This window comes from Temnothorax nylanderi, unplaced genomic scaffold, assembly GCF_030848795.1.
Source record: "Temnothorax nylanderi isolate EJ_2023f unplaced genomic scaffold, tnyl_v1.0 TNYL_tig0045_pilon, whole genome shotgun sequence".
Classification (NCBI taxonomy): Eukaryota; Metazoa; Arthropoda; class Insecta; order Hymenoptera; family Formicidae; genus Temnothorax; species Temnothorax nylanderi.
The window spans coordinates 265,331-286,855 of record NW_027249107.1 but is presented as its reverse complement, the minus strand read 5'-3'; the positions used below and the strand labels follow the sequence as shown (position 1 = coordinate 286,855).

The following is a 21,525-nucleotide window of genomic DNA, read 5'->3' as shown; positions in this document are numbered from 1 at the left end:
GCATCTGCTAATCGCGATCGAAATCTTTTCATAAATATTAAATAAATTTGATCGTTATATCTCTTTCGAGAGTGTTGCAAAACCAGTCTCAGATGCCTTGATACAGAATCATAATATGTTTTAGTTCATTTCACCGCTCATTAAAATGGATTGGAATGTAGAACTGGACTTACACCATACTTTCGAATTAATCAGCTCAAACGTGTAACAAAAGTAAATAGAGTGGTTTCTATAATTACTGTGAAAGCTTGTAATTATGAGGAACATTCATTCTGCATGTATATCGATAAACGAGATGGAAAGCGCGACATTCATTATTGTTAACAAAGAACTGTAATTTACTTATTTATTTATTTATTTATTTTATTATTAAAGAATAATATTGTAGTTTAACATTACACATTTAAATCTTTAGATACTAAAAAAAAAAACAGTCATTCTGCGACATAGAATTGCGTTTTACGCTATTATTTCAATCCCAATATATGTTGACAAATTTAATTACGATTTATATGTATCAATAATTTGATATGATATAAAACGTACTTGATATTGTTAATGTCAAAAAAATCGAAAGTTTAACATTATAACTAATGTAACGATCGAAAATTTAACGTTAATTAAACTACAAAATATTGCATAGTTTTAGTATTTTGTCTGTATAATTAGTCGCATAACAAATACAAATTATTTATACTACATTTTTCTTTACAAGATTAAATACTGACAATAAAATTTTTATTTATTAATCTTTGTATTATCTTTTTATACAATATACTAATATTCGATTCGTAAAATAAGCTTATCTACAATGCTTATGGCTAGTCGAGAAAATCAGTATGCGACAAACTTGCGACCGAGAAAAAAAGAAAATGTGTTGTCGTTTGACACATTTTTTTCTTCGCATGGACCTCGAGTATTTCGATGTGAATGGTTCTGTTTGATCACGTACAAGTTCTACTAACGGTTCGGCGTGGCGTGTGCTAATTACACAGTAAACCACCGAATAGGAATCATTGAAGCATCCGTGTAACAGTTAACGTTTCGTATATCAAATGTCATTCGAATTAATTAACGTCGGTTCACATTATACACATACCGTTCACGTCGCTGTGATCGTGACATCAATATAATATATGATAATATATTACCAAAATTTATAAGAGGAAAAAGGAAAGAAGAGAGAAAGCTAGATAATGAAAAATTTGTAGTAATTAGGCTATATCATTTATCATTTAAAATATAGGGAAAGATTTGAACCGTTTCACAGAATGAATTACAATTATAATATGTAACATATATACTATATTATATATATAGTATATTATAAAAATTAATATTTATATATAATTACAATTTAGTTGTTCCTCAAATATAATATAAATATGTTGATGAGAAGTATAATAATTCTGATTGGATTTGAGGTAGAAAATAAAAAAAATCGTATTTACAGATATTTATGTAAGACATTACTTATTAAATGGTGCTTAAACGTCGTCGTTATCACTGGAAAAATCGGTATTAATTTCTCCAAGATCTTGATAACAACCGTTCTTTTTTCTTATGAGATCTCCCCAGAGGACATTAGATTTGCACGCAGGGCAAGTGCCTTCGATCGGTAGGATCATCCCATCTTTGCAGAATTCTTTCGCTAAACAGATCAAGTGGACAATTAAAAGACATTTTGGTTTTACACAAGTGACAGAATCTTTCTCCATCGTACTCGAGCCGCAAAGGGAACAGAACATTGGTGAGTTTTTCCCTAGCAAGTGCGATTCTTGTGATGGAATATTATCTTCTTTTGTTCTTTGTATTTGCTTAATTTTACAACTGGTGACTTTGCCATAGCATATGGGCATGTGTAACGGTGGAGATATGCGTCCGTAATAATTCTTGGAAAATTCATAGTCCAACCATCGCACTGTCAAAGGTAGGCGGCACCAAGGCCCAATTTTCAACATCTCAGACAAGATTGTCAAACGGAAATCAAACATCTTCTGCGATGACCTCTTCTTGGGAATGTGTTTCAATCGCCTACTCACATGTGGATGTTGCCAAGCCCATTCGAACTAAAACAATGGAATGTTTATAGATATTGAAATGAGCAGTAATTCGACAAATATCACAATTTGCCCCCCTCCCTCTTTTTTTAAGAAAATAGAACATAGAAATTGGCTCAAAACTTACTCTAAGTGCAGAAGTGCTGTTGGGAAATCCATGAACAATCAAGACCATGTTCCTAAATATAATAATTATTAGAATTCAAAAAGTATAAAGTACCTATTTCATTAATTTATTTTGCTTTATATAATTTATTATGTATAATTATATGTAAATGAGAAGGGGATAGATATTTAATTACCATGGTCCTCTGTTACTAGTTTTCCAAGCTCCACCGTGCTTCTTACCAGCATTATGTTGCTTAATCCTGCGTCTTGGATCTACGGTGTAACCAATATAAGTTCTTCCCTTGTACTTTGGATTCATACAGTACAGTAAATATACTCCAAAAAAGTGTTCTATCACTTCAGGCTCTTCTTCCATCGTTGAGCATTTCAAATTTTCATAATGTGTAAAACATTATATAAAATTGAGCACATTCAGCAGATCTAGTTTTATTTCTATTTAACTATATTTCAACTTTTGTTTTTGCTAAATCACATTATTTATAAACATTCATAAGGATATTGAATGTTTGTTTTTATCAGTTATCTCTTGCACTTTTCAGACCTGTTATTATTAAATATATTGGCTAGAGTAAAAGAGGTGAAGAATTTCAATTGTTCATCGTTATATTCTTTCATCATTAGAGAGCATAAGGCAGCTATTAGAACATACGATTGTTCGAATCTTGTATAATTTCATGTAATTTTAATAGAGAATATTAGGAATAAGGTTAATTAAGAAATCTTCTTTCCTTTCCATTTGTATCAGTTCTTATCTTACTTTTCACATTTATGTGAACATTATTGTGATGGAAATAACAAAACACTTTTAAAAACACAAAGTGTGGTATTATTAGAAGATGGAAATCTGTATATATACATCGGGAATATGTTATTACTTTCTAAATAATGACATTTTGAGTATATAATTTGCTGATTTCTGTTGCAACGCAAAACACAGAAATTGTAGGTTATATTGCTTCACAACAGACCATAACAGACTAGCTACTGTACCGACTTTTACGCGCCCAATTTTTTCTGATAATAATTTTGATTACAAAATTTCCATCAAATTTATATAATATAATAATAAGAATTGTCTTTTTTAAGTTTTTAATAAATGGTATACTAATTTTCTCAGCTAGATATAAAAAATCTATATTACAAAGGTGCAATGATATATGTATAACACACATAGATAGATTGTGATTATATATCAACTGTGAAACTTTTGTACTCCAACTGCAAACTTTGTAAAATAAATGGAGCTGGATTATGCCCCTTCTACACTTTACATCTGATTCTTCAATCGAATCTTGCAGGACTAGGATATAATCGTTCGACCAAAAGTTTCTCTTATTTTGTGTAATAAAAAATATGTAAAAAAATATTAGTTGAAAATTTCAGAGGAAAGTTGCAAAATAAATTATGTACAATCTCTTTTTTGCCCTCCACAGTTGTATTTGGTGACCTAGATTACAAGGAAAATATTCGGATATAACATCAACGTACAAGATAATTCTCAATATATAGATTAGGACTTGGTGATTAGGTGTCTATGCAAGATATACATAGTATTATATATATAAGTACGACACACAATATAGCATGATTTCGTAATATTTGATACGGGATATAGTCTCGCTAACAAACATTTAATATATTCGTTTTATTTTGTATATTTTCTGCGTTCTTTTATTTTATACACGAAGAATATTATAACGCGACATTAATCATGTGTTTCCGGATATATAATATATATCTGCTTTCGTATCGTACTGTTACAGAATATAACAATAATGCGTATCATAATATCGAATGTCGCACAATCTGCTCGCGTTCTCTCGCTCCCTCCCGGTTTTCATCCTTCGATAATCTAATGCCAGTGGAATTGAGTCTCGTCAAGTTAATCGCTGGATGAATATGAACAGCGACGAGAGTATCGACAAGAAATCAAAACGATAGGTCAGGCTAAAAAATAATTCTAAATTCGATATTTTGTACATTTGTTACGAAATCATCCATTAAACTGTCTGTTGAATCAAGTAATTTGTAGGATGTTTCGGTAAAATTTTAATCGACATGTTTGACGTGCAATCTACGTATTGTCGATAAAAGTCGCGAATCGAGTTACATACATGTAACGTGGGATCAATTAAAATTATAATCGACCGATAGAAATTCATGTAAATGTAATTAGTTAAAATTCAATTTAAAATCGTACGATTAGTTCTGTAAAAAACAATCATTTAAGAATATATGTATTAAAACAAGATAAAAATGATCAATCTTGGAAACTTCGGATACTTGATGTGCGTCTCGATCATCTTCGAAGGAATCCCCTTCCCTTTCGCGACTTCCAGAAAGGACGATGATCGGATGAGACGATGATCCTGCCGATCCTGCGAGGTGTTTCCAACGGCTGTTTAATTTTATATTTCTAACAATATATCGAATTTCTTTATGGATCAACCTAATACACGTGATTGGCGACAAAAAGCGCTGCGTCTCCCGCAGCACCGGCTACGCCACCCGCATATTTGCCAAGTGCCGAGTCGCTGTTAGCCTGTTGAAAAACAGAAAATTTACTTATACTTGCGATACTGACTAAACGTGTTTTTTCTACAAAGCTTGTATCAAATTGCAAAATTACGATATAACTCCAAAAAAATAAATGGATAATGTTTGATATTAATTGTAATTAAATTTCATGAATTAATATTATTAAGAAATTAATAACAAGTCTGAATAGACATTTAAGTCAATTTATATAAAATTATTTCTATTAAAGTTATATTTTTAACACACATTCTTCGACGATTCTATTAAGAAAATGAAAAAGAGTTTTGAAATATCGTACTCACAAATATCATCGATTATATCTTTACTATATCACGATTACTATATCAGGAAGTAAAGGAGGATAAAAGTTGTTTATCACGGCAAGTGGTTAAAGATAAGGATTGATTCACGAGAAAAGCTATAACACACACATAGTCACATACGCGTTGTTTAACTATTATATATACTTACTGCCACGAGAAACGAATTGTGCAGAAAATATAAAAATGTTTTAGTAGTCGAGGCGTGATTTGGCGTAGAGAGAGGTGTTAGCGGCTTTGCTAGAAATGCTGCCGGCAACGTATTTGCCTTGAGAGGCTGCGGTGTTTGCCTAAACAAGCGCACATTACATAGACATGCAAAAGAAATATGTATATGTACGTAGTTTTGAGTGCTCCGGACGATTATTAAAACGATAACTACAGAAAATTACTACAGAGAGATACTATTTTTCTAAAAGAAACTGCTTGTGAGTATACAAAAAGTAAAACATAGTAAGTGTAAAAGTAATTCGGAACGTAAATGTTAGGGAAATAAAATAGAGATCAAAGACAGACAACTGGTAACAATTACTACGTATAAGTGCAAAAGGTAAGTAAAAAGTGAATAAAACGAGAATAGCTACTAACGATAAGACATGAAGCAAATTCGAGTTTACACATGCAATTACAAATCAACAAAATATCTAATAATTTCGTAGTATAATTACTTACCTTGGCTCTTTTAAGCAACTCCTCTTGACCGGCAGCGATCTTGTCGGGCTTGCCTTGCCATGCACGAAGTACGGAGGCCTGGAGAGCGCGTCCATAACTGAAAGTTAATGCCCAGGGTTTTTTCGCCGGGTACTTATTAATGGCATCAAGGTTGACCGATGCCTCCTCCTCGGATTGGCCACCGCTGAGGAAAGTGATGCCAGGTACCGCTGGTGGCACGGTACGTGACAATACTGTCACCGTAGCGGCACCGATTTCCTGAGGAGTCGCCCTCGTCGGACAACTCTGGCCTGGAGTCACCATATTACACTTTAGCAGCGTTCCTTCGAGGTATACGTGATGATCTGAAAGTGCCTGATAGCAAATGCGTATAATACATTAGAATTAGAGCGTACCTAGTACCTATATTAATTGTGTGATAACGAATTTAGGTGAAGCAAGACTTTTCGCAACTTTTTCCTCTCAACAAAGAATCGCGATACCTTATAAACGGCCGCGAGAACCTCTTCCGTGACTTGTTGACAACGGGCGAGGTCATGATCACCATCGGGAATGACCTCAGGCTCCACGATCGGCACGATTCTGGCGCTCTGACAGGTGGAAGCGTAACGGGCCAGCACGTTGGCGTTCTCCATGATGGCGAGTTTGCTCGGGGTGTCTTTCGTGATCTTCAACACGCATCGCCACTTGGCAAAGTGGCATCCGTCCTTTTTGTACTGGATACAACGAGCTTGGAGGTCGTCGAGACCCTGGGTCGTGCATTCGTCATTCGTGCCGAAGAGCGGAGCGATGCCCTTGTCGACTTTAATGCCGGGGATGATGTTGCGTTGCTTCAGCAGTTGGACGAACGGCGTATTATCGTCGGCCTTTTGATAGAGAGTCTCATGGAAGAGGATTACTCCGGAAATGTGCTGTCCGATGACATCCTGAAGAGACACATCCACGTCATCAAACGGATTTATTAAACGGTATACATGTACACGTGTATTAATGTACACGGGTATATAAATCTCCACTGCAGCGAAATTATACAATTGACTGATCTTTGGAAAAATATCTCAAACACTAACACGAAGTAAAGTTTTAATAAAAGTAATATTTTACGCTATATAAATTAAATATTTATAGAATTTAATTTTATTAAGTTATTTTCCAAGTTAAATTTTTGTAAATTCTTCCTTAATTATTAATTCAACGTACCTTCGCTGTGGTGAAAAGTAGTTGCCTGTAAGCCCTGCGGTTTTCCTCAGTATTTTCGACATTGATGTCCTGAAAACGTTTGCCGATCGTCGAAGTTGACTCATCAGCGGCCAGGATACCCCTTCCGGGTGACACGATCTGTTGAGCGATCGTGCGTAATTCCTCTTTCAGCTCGGGTTCGAGCTTGCTGTACTTTTCCGCGACCATTTTCTGCAATGCGAAAATTACTCCTTTAGGACCATTAGCTATAATTATACAATCGCGCTGATTGTGAGTTGATCTTTTTAATTGGCAAAAAATTATGAATCTCCTAGTGATATTGAACGAACTGTACCCTAGTGCTAGTGAGTCAGGTCAGGTCAGGTCAGGTATTAAAATAATCCACACAAAATTAACATATTGAATCGTTAAACGTTATAGTCTCTCGCTCCCCTCTCCCCTCTCCGCTCCACCGATAATTAAACGAAATAAATCTATATTTGTGGATAATTCGAAATTGCCAACTCCATCAGTTTTGAAAGAGATTCGAGATTAATCGGTGATCTGTAACATATGATTTTTATCGGAAGATTTCGATAAAATGGTCAGAGACCATTATAACTTGTAATATTGTAAAATTGTAAAAACTGAAAGAGATGACATCATGGAATAAAAATAGTGTCGGACTCTGAACTGATTGTCAGTAATATCAGTAAGTAACGGTCACACAAACACAAACGCTATCTTGGATCAAGAATCACACCGTTAGACTCTTACTTTCCTCGAGGACTCGAGATGATCGAAGCGATGACGTCGCTGCGCGACGACGATGACGATGACGATGACGATGACGCTGTGGCGTCACCGAGACCGAGCTGACCAGCTGACCAGCTGACCGAGCTGACCGAGCGTAAAACAAGAACGCGCAGCATCTCGACGTTGTTCTTGAATGCGTTTACATGCACGTACGTATGCGAAAGTACGTAATCAATGTAATCATAAAGAATGATTGCGGTGCTAACTTGCTAAGCTGCTAAGCGTAATAACTAATAACGTCGACACGATTGATGAAAGCGTTTATCGTTCGCCGATGTTTCGCACCTCTCGCACCCCTGCCGACAGTGCCCGAGCAGCCCGAGTGCCGAGTGCCGACTGCCGACGAGAAATGAGAGAATGAGACTACAATAGCAGCAGCGGAATGCAGTACTCAGCATGACGAATGATACGATACGACGAGAGAAAAAGATTGAGAACAAATGGGGAATAAGAGTTGAAGAAAACGAGAAGATAAACTGGGGCGTACTACGGACTACGGGACGATGGGCATGGACCATGGGCCATGGGCCCCACGGCCCTCACGCGACTCGATATGCCCCTCGACTACATCTCGCATCTCGCTCGTTTCGTTGCGTCGCGTCGCGTCGCGTCGCGTCGCGTCGCGTCGGCCGGCCGGGAATCGTCGACTGTCGCTTCGCGTTCGCAGTTCGCATCCCTCGATTCCCTCCATTCTCCTGATTCTCCATTCCCTCGGCCTTCGGCCTTGGGCCGTCTCGGTCGTTTCGGTTCGGTGGCCGGTGCACGCAGCACGGTGCAGGGTGCACCCCCGCCGACGCTGGAGGCGGGAGGCCTGGAGCCTGGAGCTTGGAGCTTGGAGCCTGGAGCTGGCGCAGACACGGGAGACGGGCACGGGGCACGGGGTGGGACGTGGGTGTACCTGGCTGCCACTGGCTGCAGTAGTGCAGTGCGAGTGCAGTTGCAGGTTGCAGTACCGTGATTGCAAGATAGGGGAACGAAGAGAGGTAGGATAGCGAGGAGGGGAACGTTTGAGGGTAGCGAAACGGCGGAAGACGCGTTCTCCGTATCGTCAACCGCCATTCGCCACTCTCGCCCATCTCGCCTCTCATCGCCAGGCGCCAGCCGCCAGCCGCCAGCCGCCAGGGAAGGAGAGGGCAACGCAACCTAGGTACCTAGCCGGTATCGGCACTCGGCAGCCGCAAGCCGCAATGCAGTGCAGCACGCCTGACGCGCCGCACGCGCAAACGTCCTCGCCGGTCGCCCCTCGCCCATCCTCGCCGGTCGCCCCTCGGTAGGCTCGGCGAGTCGGCGCTCGGCCGGCTCGGCGCCCGGCGGACGGCGCTTGGTGGCTTGGTGCGCGCGTCCCGCGACCCGCGACTCCCGCCGCCTGAACGGCTCATCCTGGCTCATCCTGGCTCATCCTTATATTGAAAAAATTGTATAAATAAATGATGAGTTCGAGAGTATAGGGAACAACTTCGAAAAAAGTATAACTTATCTTTTGAGAAGAATAATCAAACACGTTAAATTCTTGGATTAACTTTTGGCAAAATGTCCCGACAAAAATAACCATTTTTATCTTTATTTTTCAACAGTAATAAACTATCCAAAATAATATCATTGTTGTTTGGTGATATTTTAACGTTTAACATAATCATTATGTGTTTTCAGACACATCGCGTTGCACGATCTTATGTAAATCGTTTTTGCACATTGTGATGCAATATGCGACGTTATCTGTTATTTGTTATGCCGGATTGAACGATGATTATGCTTGCTAAACTATAAACGAAACTGACTTTGCACGATACTTATTCAGATTACCTCAAGATAGCACATTCCACATTTACTGGAAACGTGCAAGTCCTTTAATTGTAAGATACGTGTGTGTACGGATGGATGAGATAATGAGCAAGCGCACAAACAGACGTTTGTGGCCTTTATAGCAAATATAATTATGTTATGTTATGTTGTAATGATACTTTTTTAATCATTTAACACGTGTGATTAAAAAAGTACTCTAATATAATACAATAGAAATAAAGAGAAATAAAATCGAAGACATCTGCCGCACATATTTTAAACATGTACGGACTTTACCTCATTTAATACATGTATATTAATAATCGCGAATATACATTTAGCTCAATTTTGGAGAAGCAAATTGTCATATTGTTGATTGTTGGCAGGTTTCCACGGTTCGAATCGAGTATGTTCGACGGTCAATACTCAATACCTAACGCCGATGGAATTACATGTCGCGGTTGTTACTCAGCGTGGAGACTTGTGATACGCTTGCGCCGTTTTCCAGCTGATTCGTATCCGCGAGAAGGAGAAGGTTCAACATTGCGAAACTTGCGTGAATTTGAGAATCTGAGGACCTGAGAACGAGAACAGTCTTGCGCACGTTCGCTATTTGGCGTACTTGGGATACGCGGTGTTTCTATCGGATTCGCAATATTCACAGACAATCCAAGTAGATTGACGGGTAAGATTTGCATTAATTTAATTTACATGACATCGTTTATTAAGATCAACCTACAACCAAAGATATGTTTAAGAGTATAGATTTAAAACCAAAGATAGACTTTATAAAGTATATAATGTAGTTGGATGTATTTAAACTTTTTGCGTTGGAAAAATTATTTGCTTAGAATTTGCTTTCTTGCTAAAGAAAGAATTAATCTTGTATTAAACATCGAATAATGGTATGTGATATCCTTCTGTCTATGAATTCTGTATCATGACAAACTTCTGAAAGTGAAAGGCAGGATTTGAGAGCGATGATTTTTTTTTAAACGACGTATACGTACTATGTACGCGGACATAAATTGCATCATCAGCGGGAAAACAAATGCGCGACGTAGACATAGAAGTTGGTAACTCGCCAAACTGTAATTTGCGTAGCGATATATTTAGATCAACTGTATTTTTATGATGGTTGTTGCTCTGCAAATACTGGAGCAATCGAAGAAAAGTGCGGGGTGAAAGTCAGAGTTATCAAACAAACTACTTTCTAGTGAAACTTGAAATAGCTCACGTTACTGGTATGACATAAACTTTTACAACTTCCAAAACTGAAAGAAATGTGTATTAATGAGAAATTTTCTAACGTTATTATATTTTACAATTATTGTGCTATAATATAGCAAAACTGAATGTTTTCTCATGTAAAAAATTATAATAGGCAAAAAATAGTAAGTGACTTTGACCATTTGTGTTTATGAATTAAAAAATTTGTGCAACAATTGGAACAGTCAAATATCTCGATATCACGTAGTTAAAAAAAAATGTTTTAGATAAAAGTTGTATAGTTTCAAGAGTATGCAATAGGGGGTTTCATTTAAGAAATTGAAGGTGACCTTCACATGACCTTCAAACGACTATCCAAGATCAAATCATTGCCACCATCTTATGTCTCCCTTGAAACCATACAACTTTTGTCTGAAAATTTTTTTTCTAAAGCTACGTGATATCGAGATATTTGACTATTCAAATTAAAATGGGACACCCTGTATATATACATACGAGGTGCAGCTTAATGTATACGTGCGCGCGCGCACACCCACACGTGTTTCGCTAATAATTTAACATGCATGACTGTTTCATCGTCTGTCAAAATAACTGTTGGTATGTTCACACATATAGGCATTGGATTGCACAAACAATGTTTGTTCAATGTATGTATGTACATAGATAACTTCTAATTTTACATATTGCGATTGCGTAATTAACTAATAATAAATTGATTTACATTAATTAAAAGTTCGGTGACAATCGATTTTTATTATACTTTTGGTTTTAGCATTTGTTGAAGCTTTTTTTTAATAAATAAATGTCCAATTAAATTTTTTATCTTTAAATTATTTATTAATACGTTTAATGAACTATGAAATAGATCAGTATTAAGCCAAGTTTTTCCAAGTGAAAGAATCTTCCAAATTTTCTCAGAGAAAATAAGAGATTGACAGCGCTTTAAATTATCGATCGTGTAACGGACTGTAACGGAATACGAGAATACCCTCTATCATCTATTATAATGATAGATACATACTGTATGAAGCTGTACGTGATCAACTGCATGTGGAAAGATTCTAAAGGGCTCTCTGATAAATGACGATTATGCTTCGCTTATTAAAATTCTTTAAGACACAGATATGTTTCCCTAACACTTAACATTTACACAATGGAAAGATGGTATTTTATTTATTTATATGTACATTTTATTTATATGCAGAGTGTTTTAACAAATAAGGAAAATCTTAAAGTTAATTTTATAGCATATCTGTTTTCAAATTGACATATATGTTTATTCGTGACGAATAACGAATAAATAACGATATTTAATAATTGGCGTAATATATACGAGACTTGATTTTTATAGTATAAAACTGTTTCCCCCTTTTATAAAAAATTTCAACTTACACAGCAAAGTTATATTTACTGAAATCTTTGGAAAAATTGCTCCAACTCTTATAGATCAGATTCTCGACTGCGTTCGTCGAGATATTTGCGTTACAAAAATATCTCTCTTATATTCTTACGTGCTCGCCTGTGTAGTGGGTCACGCGCACGACAAGCGTACGCGTAAAAAAATTTCGGAGCCAAAATGAAGAACATAAGAATTTCGATATACATATTGGTAATATATAAATATATGTAAAGGCGATTGATAAAATTGTCATTGAATAGCGAGCGGATAAGTCGCGCACGATGACGATGGCGACGAAATGTCAGTCAAGGTCGAAGGTTGTTATATAGATAGGTCGAGCATAAAATTTCAGGTATTCCTCGAGGCAATGCGAGACGATCGATACTTGGTGTAGGAAGGCACGTCCCATGGGGTATAGAATTTTTCTGTCGTGAAAACGAGGCAACAAGACAACACGTGGACTCACCTAGTTGTAAGTTGTAAATGAGGATTTGTGGGATGTGTGTGGGGACCGCGCGAGCGCCTGTTACAATCCACCTGATGGCTGGAGTGCGACTGAGAAAGACTACGCCAGCGGCCAGCCGTCGTCGTCGTCGTCGTCGTCGGTCGTCGGTCGTCGGACGTCGGTTTCAAAGTCTGATTGTGTGTTTATCACGCGCGTGCGCTTTAGCTCTTGTACACGGAGGGTGCTCAACTTTGCGACACGATTTACGTCAAAGATAAGGCGGACGGAGATCAGCCGTCGTCAGCCGGTCGGATTCCGTCATACGACCTCAAACTACGGTCAAAGGATGAACGTAATACGTCTGTAAAATGTAATTGTTAAGTAATAATACGTTGAAAAAAAATTTATGTGAATAAGTATATGATATCGATATAAAATATTAAATAAAATGTAAAATTGCAAAACGATATATGTGTATACATGTAATTTGATCAATATTTTGGCTCCTTTATTATTATCAAATGTTTATTAAAAACAATCGCGATCACTAATAGAATGACACCGAATAGCATTTATATCTCATGGTCTTTGATTAAAAATACCGTTTTGCAAAAAAGTTTTTTTATCGTCCGAGCAATTTCCTTCAACTGAAAGATTACCGTATTATGTATTTCGTAGCACGCGCCTGTTACGTTACTGACGTATACCACGTGGTGATGAGTTATCCAGGAAGGAGGGCATTGGAGCATCGCCGGGGATAGATGACGACATATCGACCAGTAGACGGGCAAGCGGGGCAAGTCCGCCTATATGAGAGCCTTGCATTGAGAACCGTTACTTTAGAGGTCAGTCAAGGGCACCTTGCTTAACATTTATCGAAACTGATGAAATTTCTCGCATAATACCGTCATTACCGTCGGACGTGCCTCCTTTCTCTCGATCACCAGATTGTATTATCGCGCGCCATAGTAAATTGCTAAAGTGGGCTCGACCCATTCGACCCTCTATTTTTATCTACCAGTTAACACACTAACTGTGTAAAAATGATGAGTTTGTTGGATTTTTCCATCGGGTCAATATCTTATCGATTTTTTATATTATATATATATATATACATATATCTATTTGGAAGTGTTCTTAAAATTCTATATTTTATCAAGAACATGTGAAAATTACATACAAGAAAATGTATTGATAATAGTGAAATGCAATGATAGATATATATGTAGTCTATAATTCGTTTTTTTTGGGGGGGGGGGATCTTTTAATAAAGATTGTTTTATCATGAGACACTATTTAAGAAATATATTGTTGTAGCCGCATTATCTTTAGTATCACATGCGCTAAATAATTTATCGTTATTTATAGCCAAACTTCATATACGTATCTGTGACTTTCGGAGATTTTAGAAGTGAAGAATTCTCGCCTAACAATAAGTCATATACATTTTGTTGAAATAATGAAACTTGCACATTTTTATTTATTAAAGAAATGTTTTTAATAATTTAACAATATATATATATACATACATATATTTAAAATACTTGTATTACGTTAATTTTTCTGGCGATTATAAAATTTTATAAAAGTTGTATGTTCATATTATAACTATTAACATATAAACATACATATAAAGAGAGATAACTAAATATCTGTTTAATTCGATCGAATGCACAAGTTGTTCTCCTCAACCTGTAATTCTCCTAAAGATGCTTCGGAGCATAATTGAGCTCTTTTAAGAAACATTGCTTGAGCCTTATCCACGTTTTCCGAATTGTTTTTCCAAATTTTCATCGCCATATTCTAGCGAAGCAGATGATATAAGTCAAACTTATGGAATTATGTAGAATTTTTTTACCAATTTGGAATAGCTTCCAAAAATTTGCCAAGGAATTTATATTATAGATACATATCTCAGAAAATACAATAAATTCTATTTAGAATAAAATGGGTTGAATGAATTTTTAAAACACCTGCAGAGCACGCCCATAGCAGAAACTGAGCCTCCATGGCTTTTTATTGTCACATGCGTTAATGGCATTTAGATTCAACACGGCTTCTTCGTCGGTTTGACCGCCGCTTAGAAAAAAAATTGCTGGAACTGCTGCGGGTACTGTTCTTCGTAATGCTCTTAGCGTATACTCAGCGACAATCTATAATTAAATATCGCGAGATAAAATGTTTGAGCAAATATACTCAATAAAAATGAATGTGTTTTTAGGAAATTATAATTCGCTTTATATTATTAAAATAGGTTAAATGAGCTACCTGCGGCGTGCATTTTATTGCATTTTTTATGCCCGACAGTACCATCGCTGGCTTCAAAACCATTCCCTCAAGATACACGTGATACTCGTTCAGAGCACGAAACAGGATGGACAGCATCTCTTCGTGAACTTGCAAAGCCCGATCTATACCGTATTCGCCATTGCTCAATATTTCCGGTTCTACTATAGGAACTATTCTCGCGCTTTGGCAGATGCTAGCGAACCTGTAACGAGACACTTGAAAATATTTTATGTTACACAATGGAACTCTATATCTTGCGCTATAACTTTTTACACATACATATATATGTATATACTTCAACGATTCTATCAAATGCCAATTGTAAAAGTTTTATATCCATGTTTAATAATAATTATATGTATATTGTAATTGCAGTGCAAAAATTTCTACGAGCTTCTGTCAGTCGCGCGATACATATATAATTAAGTTTCCATGAATATTAAGATGATCATAGACCTCGCAAGAACATTTGCATTGGTGATCATCGCCAGGTGACTGGGGCATCGTTCCGAAATCGAAAAAACACATCTCCATTTGGCGAAGTGGCAGCCTTCCTTTTTGTACCGAACACAATTCTCCTGTAAATTGTCCAAACCTTGCGTAGTCTTCTCGTCCTCAGTACCGAAGAGACGCACTAAACCTCGATCGACTTTCACACCGGCTATGATGTTCCTTCGACGCAGGAACTCGACGAATTCCACATCTTCCGACGTTCTTTGATGGATCGTTTCATGGTGCAGAATCACCCCACTTATGTATCGCGAGAATTGAGACTGAAGTTAAAAGTACATATATATGCAAAGTTGTTAAGTTAATTGTTTTTTATTTTATTAGGTATATCGTTTGTATAATAATGTTTGTAAGTTTGAAAGAAAAAAAACAACATTTTTTTCTGTTAGATGAAACATTTTGCTCGTATTGTTACGTGTTATACACATACATATGTTCTTGAGTTACTACTACGATTATGAAGCTATATTTGGAATCTGTTGCGTTACGTCTTTGCCGCGGTTTAAAATTTCTACTGCCATCACGTGCAGCGACCTTGTCAGCGGACAACAGCATTTCTCGATAAGCACGTCTCGTAGATTCGGTATTATCTATACCGATTTCCTGAAATCTCTGTTCTAGACTCGCAGGTGACTCGTCACAGGCCAACAATCCTTTTCTAGGCGCACTGATCGTCTCGATGATTTTTTCTAGTTCCAGAGATAGAGCAGGATCGAGTTCGGTGCATTTGGTGACGGATGATGATATCTGACATGTTCCAACGATCAATATTGATCAAATCTTTGTACGAGCAAACCATTTAGAGATAAAAAAACTAATTAGAAAAGTAGCTTTATGTACTTTTAATTAACTACTGTGTGTAAACTATTGGACTAAATATATTTTGAGTCTTATAAATAAATAACTATACATACAGAAAAAGAGTGTGACAAATATAATTAGTATAATGTACATAATTTAATTGGAGATATTTTTAACCATAATTATAAATCTTGTCTTTGTTTCTCTCTCTTTCTTAGTTGATATTTTAAAATTTTAATGCATCGAATATGTTCGACTTAAATGACTACAATTACGTAATCCGGCATTTATTGATGATCCGGTGGCACCGATTACCGATCTGCAAAACAGTCTAAAGGGTAAAATAATATTCATTTTGTAAAACAACTTTATAACAAACAACTTATAATATAAATGTGCTGATTATAAAGTTATTTTGCAAAACCAAATTAAATCAAAATCTAGCACAATTTCTTTTGTGTTAATTTGTGAACTTTATTTTAATTTTATATTAAATTAAGCATGTGTGACAACACTTATTACAAAATATACTTACTGCTCTTTAGAAAGAGAAAAAATCAAAGGAGAAGAAAAGAAATTGGCTTCTATAATTAATTATTTTCAATGCATGCATTTCCAATGCTTTTAAGTTGTTAACATAATATAATTGTAGCGTAATGATATAATGACGTACACACGTTGTTTTGTGTGTGTGTGTGTGTGTGTGTGTGTGTGTGTGTGTGTGTGTGTGTGTGTGTGTGTGTGTGTGTGTTGGAAGTCTCGGAAGGTGAAATGAAAGATTGCTTATATGATATTAATTATTATTATAACAGTAAATATATAAAGTGTATAATATATATAAAGTAATAGTAGTAATAATATTTTTATTTATTACTATTTTTGCGTTGTAATTCCTGCTGCGCGTAAATATTAATATATATAAATGCTTTTTGTATCTTTAACCATAATTTTTATATAATACCAAATAAAATATAATAATTGAAAATTATATGTGATAAATTAATATAATAATAGTATGTGACAATAAAGCATAAAATTATATATTAATAATGGTAGAAATTTACATATATGTTTAAACGATAAAGATTACTTTATCTTTGCAGCAACAATTTGTTCCCAATCGCATCATTTTTCACTGTCAATCGATATAATATATACTTTTTAATTTAATCAATCAAGATATCCGATATATTACTTATAAATTTATCAACATAATCAAAACATTATAAACAAACATTGAGAGATTTTCAATGTATGTACATGTAGTGTATGTACATATGTACATACATACATAATTGAATTAATTAAAATATATCGAAGTAGCTTAGGCATCCATAGCAGCTTTCACACAATCGAATTTTTTAGAAATTGAAGCAAGCGATACAATCGATCAAAATCGTATAACTCGATTACAAATATTTATATTCACTAGGAATAAAGGCTATAATACACAAAATGCATAGCGTAGCATAAGCATAGCACAAGACCGCTGGACCAATGAGCATCCAGCATAATGTCGCCATATTAATTTACGTAAGATGCTCATTGGTCCACAGCGGTCTTATACTATGCTTATGCGACGTTATGCATTTTGTGTGTGACGGCCTTAAAGCGGGGAGCACACACTTCTGTACAACGCATAATGCATAAAAATAAGAAAATTGATTGGTCCATATACATATGCATAAGGAAATAGACCAATCAATTTTCTTATGCTTATGCATTATGCGTTATGCAAAAGTCTGTGCCATGTTCCCGCTTAAAGCCCCTTGCACAATGCCAGGCAACAGGCATAGGAACAGGGAATAGAAATCAGAAATCATGTATAAATGCAGAATAAACAGTGACACAGGCAATAGACACAGAGTTTCCGTCACGTTCGAAATTCTGTGCCTATTGCCTGTTGCCAACCAATCATAGCATTCGAATTTTTTAGGTTGTAATTAACGATTTTTTGGTTATTTCCTGTTCCTATTGCCTGTTGCCTGGCATTGTGCAAGGGGCTTAAAGGTCTATCCAGACAAACTTGCATATAGCGCATAAACATAAGCATAAGAGAATTGATTGGTCCATATGCATGTGCATATTGTGCATAAGGAAACAGACCAATCCGTTTCTTTATGCATATGGTTGTGCACCTATGCAAGTTTGTCTGGATAGACCTTAAAGTACTGTTTTCATTAACACTAAAGAACGCCATATTGGTAATGTGAAAAACGCGCAAAATTTAATTTTGTAAAATATCTATGGGCCGATATCACAGTCCCCGATTAACGTGATCCTCCGATTAAACTCACTCTGCATCTCTTTCTAACTATCCCTCTAGAAAGAGATGCAGAGTGAGTTTAATCGGAGGATCACGTTAATCGGAGACTGTGATATCGGCCCTATGTATTTAAAATATTTAAAGCGTTAAAAATGGAAGAGATTATAATTCAATATTAATTAAATATGTAAGAATTTTTTAGTGTAACACACATATTAATATTACATATCATTTACATCCATAATTTTCTACGCTTCGCAAGCGGTTATGATCCTTGGGTACTGGGAACCTATAGGTAGAATCCATTGCCAACAGAAAGACTACGGAAAAGGCATGATTGTGCTTGAAAAACCCTAAATAAAGTGAGATGAGAAGCAGTCTTGCGCGTTGCGCGTCCACCGCCCGGCCGCGTCGGCCGTGCCGCCCCGGCCGTCCGTGGCCCGTGCCGCCGTTTCAAGTTTTCGAAACGGAACGATGGAGATCGAGTAGATTGGATTGGAGTAGATGAAGATGGTTAGAAAATAATGAACAGGTAATTGCTTAGCGCGTTTTGGTCAATTGCCAATCCTTCAATCGACAAATATCAATAAATGAGAAAAAGATAGATTATTATTTGTTTGGCGCGATAATTTTACGTGACAAGATGTAATAATCGGCGAACATGACGGAGAAGGTTAGATTTTTGTAACGTATTGTAGTAGGTAAACACCGAAATTTGCTGGCAAAGCTAAATCTTTTGTGGCTTACGGATGATTATGTTATGATATTGAAGTGAACATGTTTCATCGAGAATAATGGACTTTGTATTGATAGAAGAAATGGAGTAATCTTGTAGATTCGACCACGCGAAATATTGATGATTTAATTATCATCAAATCATTTACTTTAATGGATTTGATTCTATAAGATTTGCTTTAAATAAAGTTTCTTTTCAGTAGATCATTGATACGATGAATAATCTGGGGAAACCTGCTATGGAGACAGAGTCATCTGACAAAGGCAAGTTAAAGAGACGTTCGGTTTCTTCTTCCAACAATGATTCTGAGAAGAACAGAAAAAGACGATATACATGCAGCAAGGATAAAAGACAGAAGTCGAGACGTAGGAGTAGTTCCAACACTTCTAGTTCTTCTTATGTTTCAAACTCGGAGAAAAATAGATATAAAGCAAAGAACAGTAGAGATGAGGATGTAAAGCACAAAACTAAAAAGTATGAAAATAACACAGAACAACAATTGCAAAGAAGAAGCGGAAGATATAGTAACGATTATAGATTCTACAATCGGAGGCCCGGAGGTAACTTTTTGAATAATCAAAGAGATTATGGCTATTCACGACCTTACAGATATCATGGTTATAATAGAAATAGAAGAGATATACATAACAATTACCATTATAATAGATATAATAGCAGATGCTTCGAAAGAACATTTAATCATAACAGATCGAGGGTATCGAGTTATTATAGAAATAGTGGCCACGATGCGACTAGTCAGCTCTCGCGAGAGAGTAGTTCGAAGGAGCATGCAAATCGATCAAGATCTATCTCTAAGATAGAAAAATCTGATTCAATAAAAGATAACACAGATATAGTTGAACCAGTAAAACAGAAAGAGAAGAAAACAGAAATGACACAAAATATAATTCAGCCAAGTCGCAAGAAATTAAAGAGGAAAAGATTGTCGTCTGCATCTAGTTCGTCTAGTGTCAGTAGTAGCAGTAGCGACAGTAGCAGCAGCAGTTCCAGCAGCAGCAACACCACTAGCAGCAGCAGTAGCAGCGATACTGACAGCAATAGCAGTAGCAGCAGCATTGATAGCTCAGAGGACGAAAAGAAGCAGAAGAAAGCCAAGAAGAAGGCTAAGAAATTGAAGAAGAAAATGAAGAAACGGAAGAAGAAAAAACGGATGAGGAAGAAATTGAAAAAGAAACTAAAGAAATCTGCATCCAAGAAAAAAGGACATGGTAAGAAGAAGTCTAAGGAAAATAAGCAACAAGTCCAAGATGGCAAGGAAAAAATGAAGGAAATTGTATCGGATGTGATAGAAAGAGCGAAAGCCATGGCGCCCATGACAAAAGAGGAATGGGAAAAAAGGCAGAGCATCATGCGTAGAGTATATGACGAAGAAACTGGAAGACACAGGTAAATATGTTGCAAAGCAATTGAATACAGATAATGAAATATATGTTGTATGATATACATAAAAATTTAATACTTGTTCTTGCTTCTAAATTTGTATATGTCTCTTAAAATAATTTTTGTATTTTTGCATAGATTAATCAAAGGTGACGGAGAAGTCTTGGAGGAGATAGTGAGCCGAGAGCGCCATAAGGAAATTAATAGACAAGCGACCAAAGGAGATGGCAAATACTTCCAAACACACTTGAAGATGAACGCTTTGTGAGATATGTATTTTTGTGCAAACAAAAACAAAAAAAGCATAATTATCCTCCTTACATATATATATATAAAAAATTAGGTGTTACATAATAAATACCTATATATAAGTTATGTATATACATATGTAACTTATATCTTTCCTTGTCACATATAAATGTTGCTGTCTGATATCATAACATGTTTTGTATTGTATTGCGATTTTGAACATTTATTTAAGGGCACACTTAAATTTGTTATGTATTATTACAATCGTAATTCATGCGGGTCACAGGAAATTAGATTAAGTTTAAATTTTTTTTTATGATATTCCCCTATATTATACATATAATACAATGTATCGGAAATAATAAAAATTTTTATATAGGAAATCTCTTTTCTTTATTTCGTTGAGAAAAGTAAATTGAATTAAATTTAGCTGCATTAAAATAATAACTTAGAATGAAAAGATTTTTTTATTTAATAAAAAAGAATATAATATATAGGTATATTTTGGATAACAATTTATGTCGATAACGTAAATTGTGAAGTTTTCGTTAAATGATTATCATTGATTGATTCTACGTGTTTCACAAGATGTCGACACAGTCTATATTTGCCTCCTAATCTAACCCAATCTAACCTAACCAGACAATAGTAGCAGAATAAAACATATAAGCTCCAGTTCAAACTTTTTCATAGGTATTCATAT

At 35.8% G+C, this 21,525-nt stretch overlaps 4 protein-coding genes and 1 long non-coding RNA gene across 8 annotated transcripts; 2 read left to right on the top strand and 3 right to left on the bottom strand.

Annotated features, from left to right (window-relative positions):
• Nucleotides 1–721: 721 nt before the first annotated feature.
• LOC139771862 (structure-specific endonuclease subunit slx1-like) lies at nt 722–3,455 on the bottom strand. 2 transcript variants are annotated; one of them, XM_071704993.1, is made up of 3 exons: nt 2,363–3,455; nt 2,188–2,203; nt 722–2,069 (listed from the first exon to the last, which is right to left on the bottom strand). In XM_071704993.1, the coding sequence occupies exons 1-3, from the start codon at nt 2,542–2,544 to the stop codon at nt 1,488–1,490; spliced, it is 780 nt and encodes a 259-aa protein (XP_071561094.1). In that variant the 5' UTR covers nt 2,545–3,455; the 3' UTR covers nt 722–1,487. The 2 variants fall into 2 exon arrangements, with proteins under 2 accessions (XP_071561094.1, XP_071561093.1); XM_071704992.1 differs by having other exon boundaries at nt 2,188–2,239; nt 2,363–3,424.
• A 148-nt stretch (nt 3,456–3,603) lies between these two features.
• On the bottom strand, nt 3,604–12,750 carry LOC139771860 (fructose-bisphosphate aldolase-like). 2 transcript variants are annotated; one of them, XM_071704988.1, is made up of 6 exons: nt 12,592–12,750; nt 6,920–7,129; nt 6,202–6,645; nt 5,720–6,073; nt 5,199–5,337; nt 3,604–4,731 (listed from the first exon to the last, which is right to left on the bottom strand). In XM_071704988.1, exons 2-5 carry the CDS (start codon nt 7,124–7,126, stop codon nt 5,239–5,241), a joined length of 1,104 nt encoding a protein of 367 aa, XP_071561089.1. In that variant the 5' UTR covers nt 7,127–7,129; nt 12,592–12,750; the 3' UTR covers nt 3,604–4,731; nt 5,199–5,238. The 2 variants fall into 2 exon arrangements, with proteins under 2 accessions (XP_071561089.1, XP_071561090.1); XM_071704989.1 differs by lacking the exon at nt 5,199–5,337.
• Nucleotides 8,618–11,546, top strand: LOC139771864 (uncharacterized). The gene is made up of 2 exons (XR_011717998.1): nt 8,618–8,861; nt 9,883–11,546. It is a non-coding gene; the product is annotated as an uncharacterized lncRNA (long non-coding RNA).
• A 1,369-nt stretch (nt 12,751–14,119) lies between the features above and the next one.
• On the bottom strand, nt 14,120–16,457 carry LOC139771974 (fructose-bisphosphate aldolase-like). The gene is made up of 6 exons (XM_071705220.1): nt 16,446–16,457; nt 15,904–16,116; nt 15,316–15,632; nt 14,839–15,061; nt 14,544–14,723; nt 14,120–14,373 (listed from the first exon to the last, which is right to left on the bottom strand). The coding sequence occupies exons 1-6, from the start codon at nt 16,455–16,457 to the stop codon at nt 14,227–14,229; spliced, it is 1,092 nt and encodes a 363-aa protein (XP_071561321.1). The 3' UTR covers nt 14,120–14,226.
• A 2,365-nt stretch (nt 16,458–18,822) lies between these two features.
• LOC139771859 (uncharacterized) lies at nt 18,823–21,205 on the top strand. 2 transcript variants are annotated; one of them, XM_071704987.1, is made up of 3 exons: nt 18,823–18,968; nt 19,375–20,579; nt 20,712–21,205. In XM_071704987.1, the coding sequence occupies exons 2-3, from the start codon at nt 19,387–19,389 to the stop codon at nt 20,839–20,841; spliced, it is 1,323 nt and encodes a 440-aa protein (XP_071561088.1). In that variant the 5' UTR covers nt 18,823–18,968; nt 19,375–19,386; the 3' UTR covers nt 20,842–21,205. The 2 variants fall into 2 exon arrangements, with proteins under 2 accessions (XP_071561088.1, XP_071561087.1); XM_071704986.1 differs by having other exon boundaries at nt 19,372–20,579.
• The last annotated feature ends 320 nt before the right edge of the window (nt 21,206–21,525 follow it).

Excerpts from the sequence above, each read along its gene's own strand:
- LOC139771862 (XM_071704992.1), bottom strand. The coding sequence starts at position 2,544 with ATGGAAGAAGAGCCTGAAGTGATAGAACACTTTTTTGGAGTATATTTA. Across the intron at positions 2,240-2,362 it reads ACTAGTAACAGAGGACCATG|GAACATGGTCTTGATTGTTC; the intron begins GTAATTAAATAT and ends TATTATATTTAG. Across the intron at positions 2,070-2,187 it reads ACAGCACTTCTGCACTTAGA|TTCGAATGGGCTTGGCAACA; the intron begins GTAAGTTTTGAG and ends CCATTGTTTTAG.
- LOC139771860 (XM_071704988.1), bottom strand. The coding sequence starts at position 7,126 with ATGGTCGCGGAAAAGTACAGCAAGCTCGAACCCGAGCTGAAAGAGGAA. Across the intron at positions 6,074-6,201 it reads TTCTCGCGGCCGTTTATAAG|GCACTTTCAGATCATCACGT; the intron begins GTATCGCGATTC and ends ATTTGCTATCAG. Across the intron at positions 5,338-5,719 it reads AGTTGCTTAAAAGAGCCAAG|GCAAACACCGCAGCCTCTCA; the intron begins GTAAGTAATTAT and ends GCGCTTGTTTAG.
- LOC139771974 (XM_071705220.1), bottom strand. Across the intron at positions 14,724-14,838 it reads CAATAAAATGCACGCCGCAG|ATTGTCGCTGAGTATACGCT; the intron begins GTAGCTCATTTA and ends ATTTAATTATAG. Across the intron at positions 14,374-14,543 it reads GCTATGGGCGTGCTCTGCAG|AATATGGCGATGAAAATTTG; the intron begins GTGTTTTAAAAA and ends CTGCTTCGCTAG.
- LOC139771859 (XM_071704987.1), top strand. The coding sequence starts at position 19,387 with ATGAATAATCTGGGGAAACCTGCTATGGAGACAGAGTCATCTGACAAA. Across the intron at positions 20,580-20,711 it reads GAAGAAACTGGAAGACACAG|ATTAATCAAAGGTGACGGAG; the intron begins GTAAATATGTTG and ends ATTTTTGCATAG.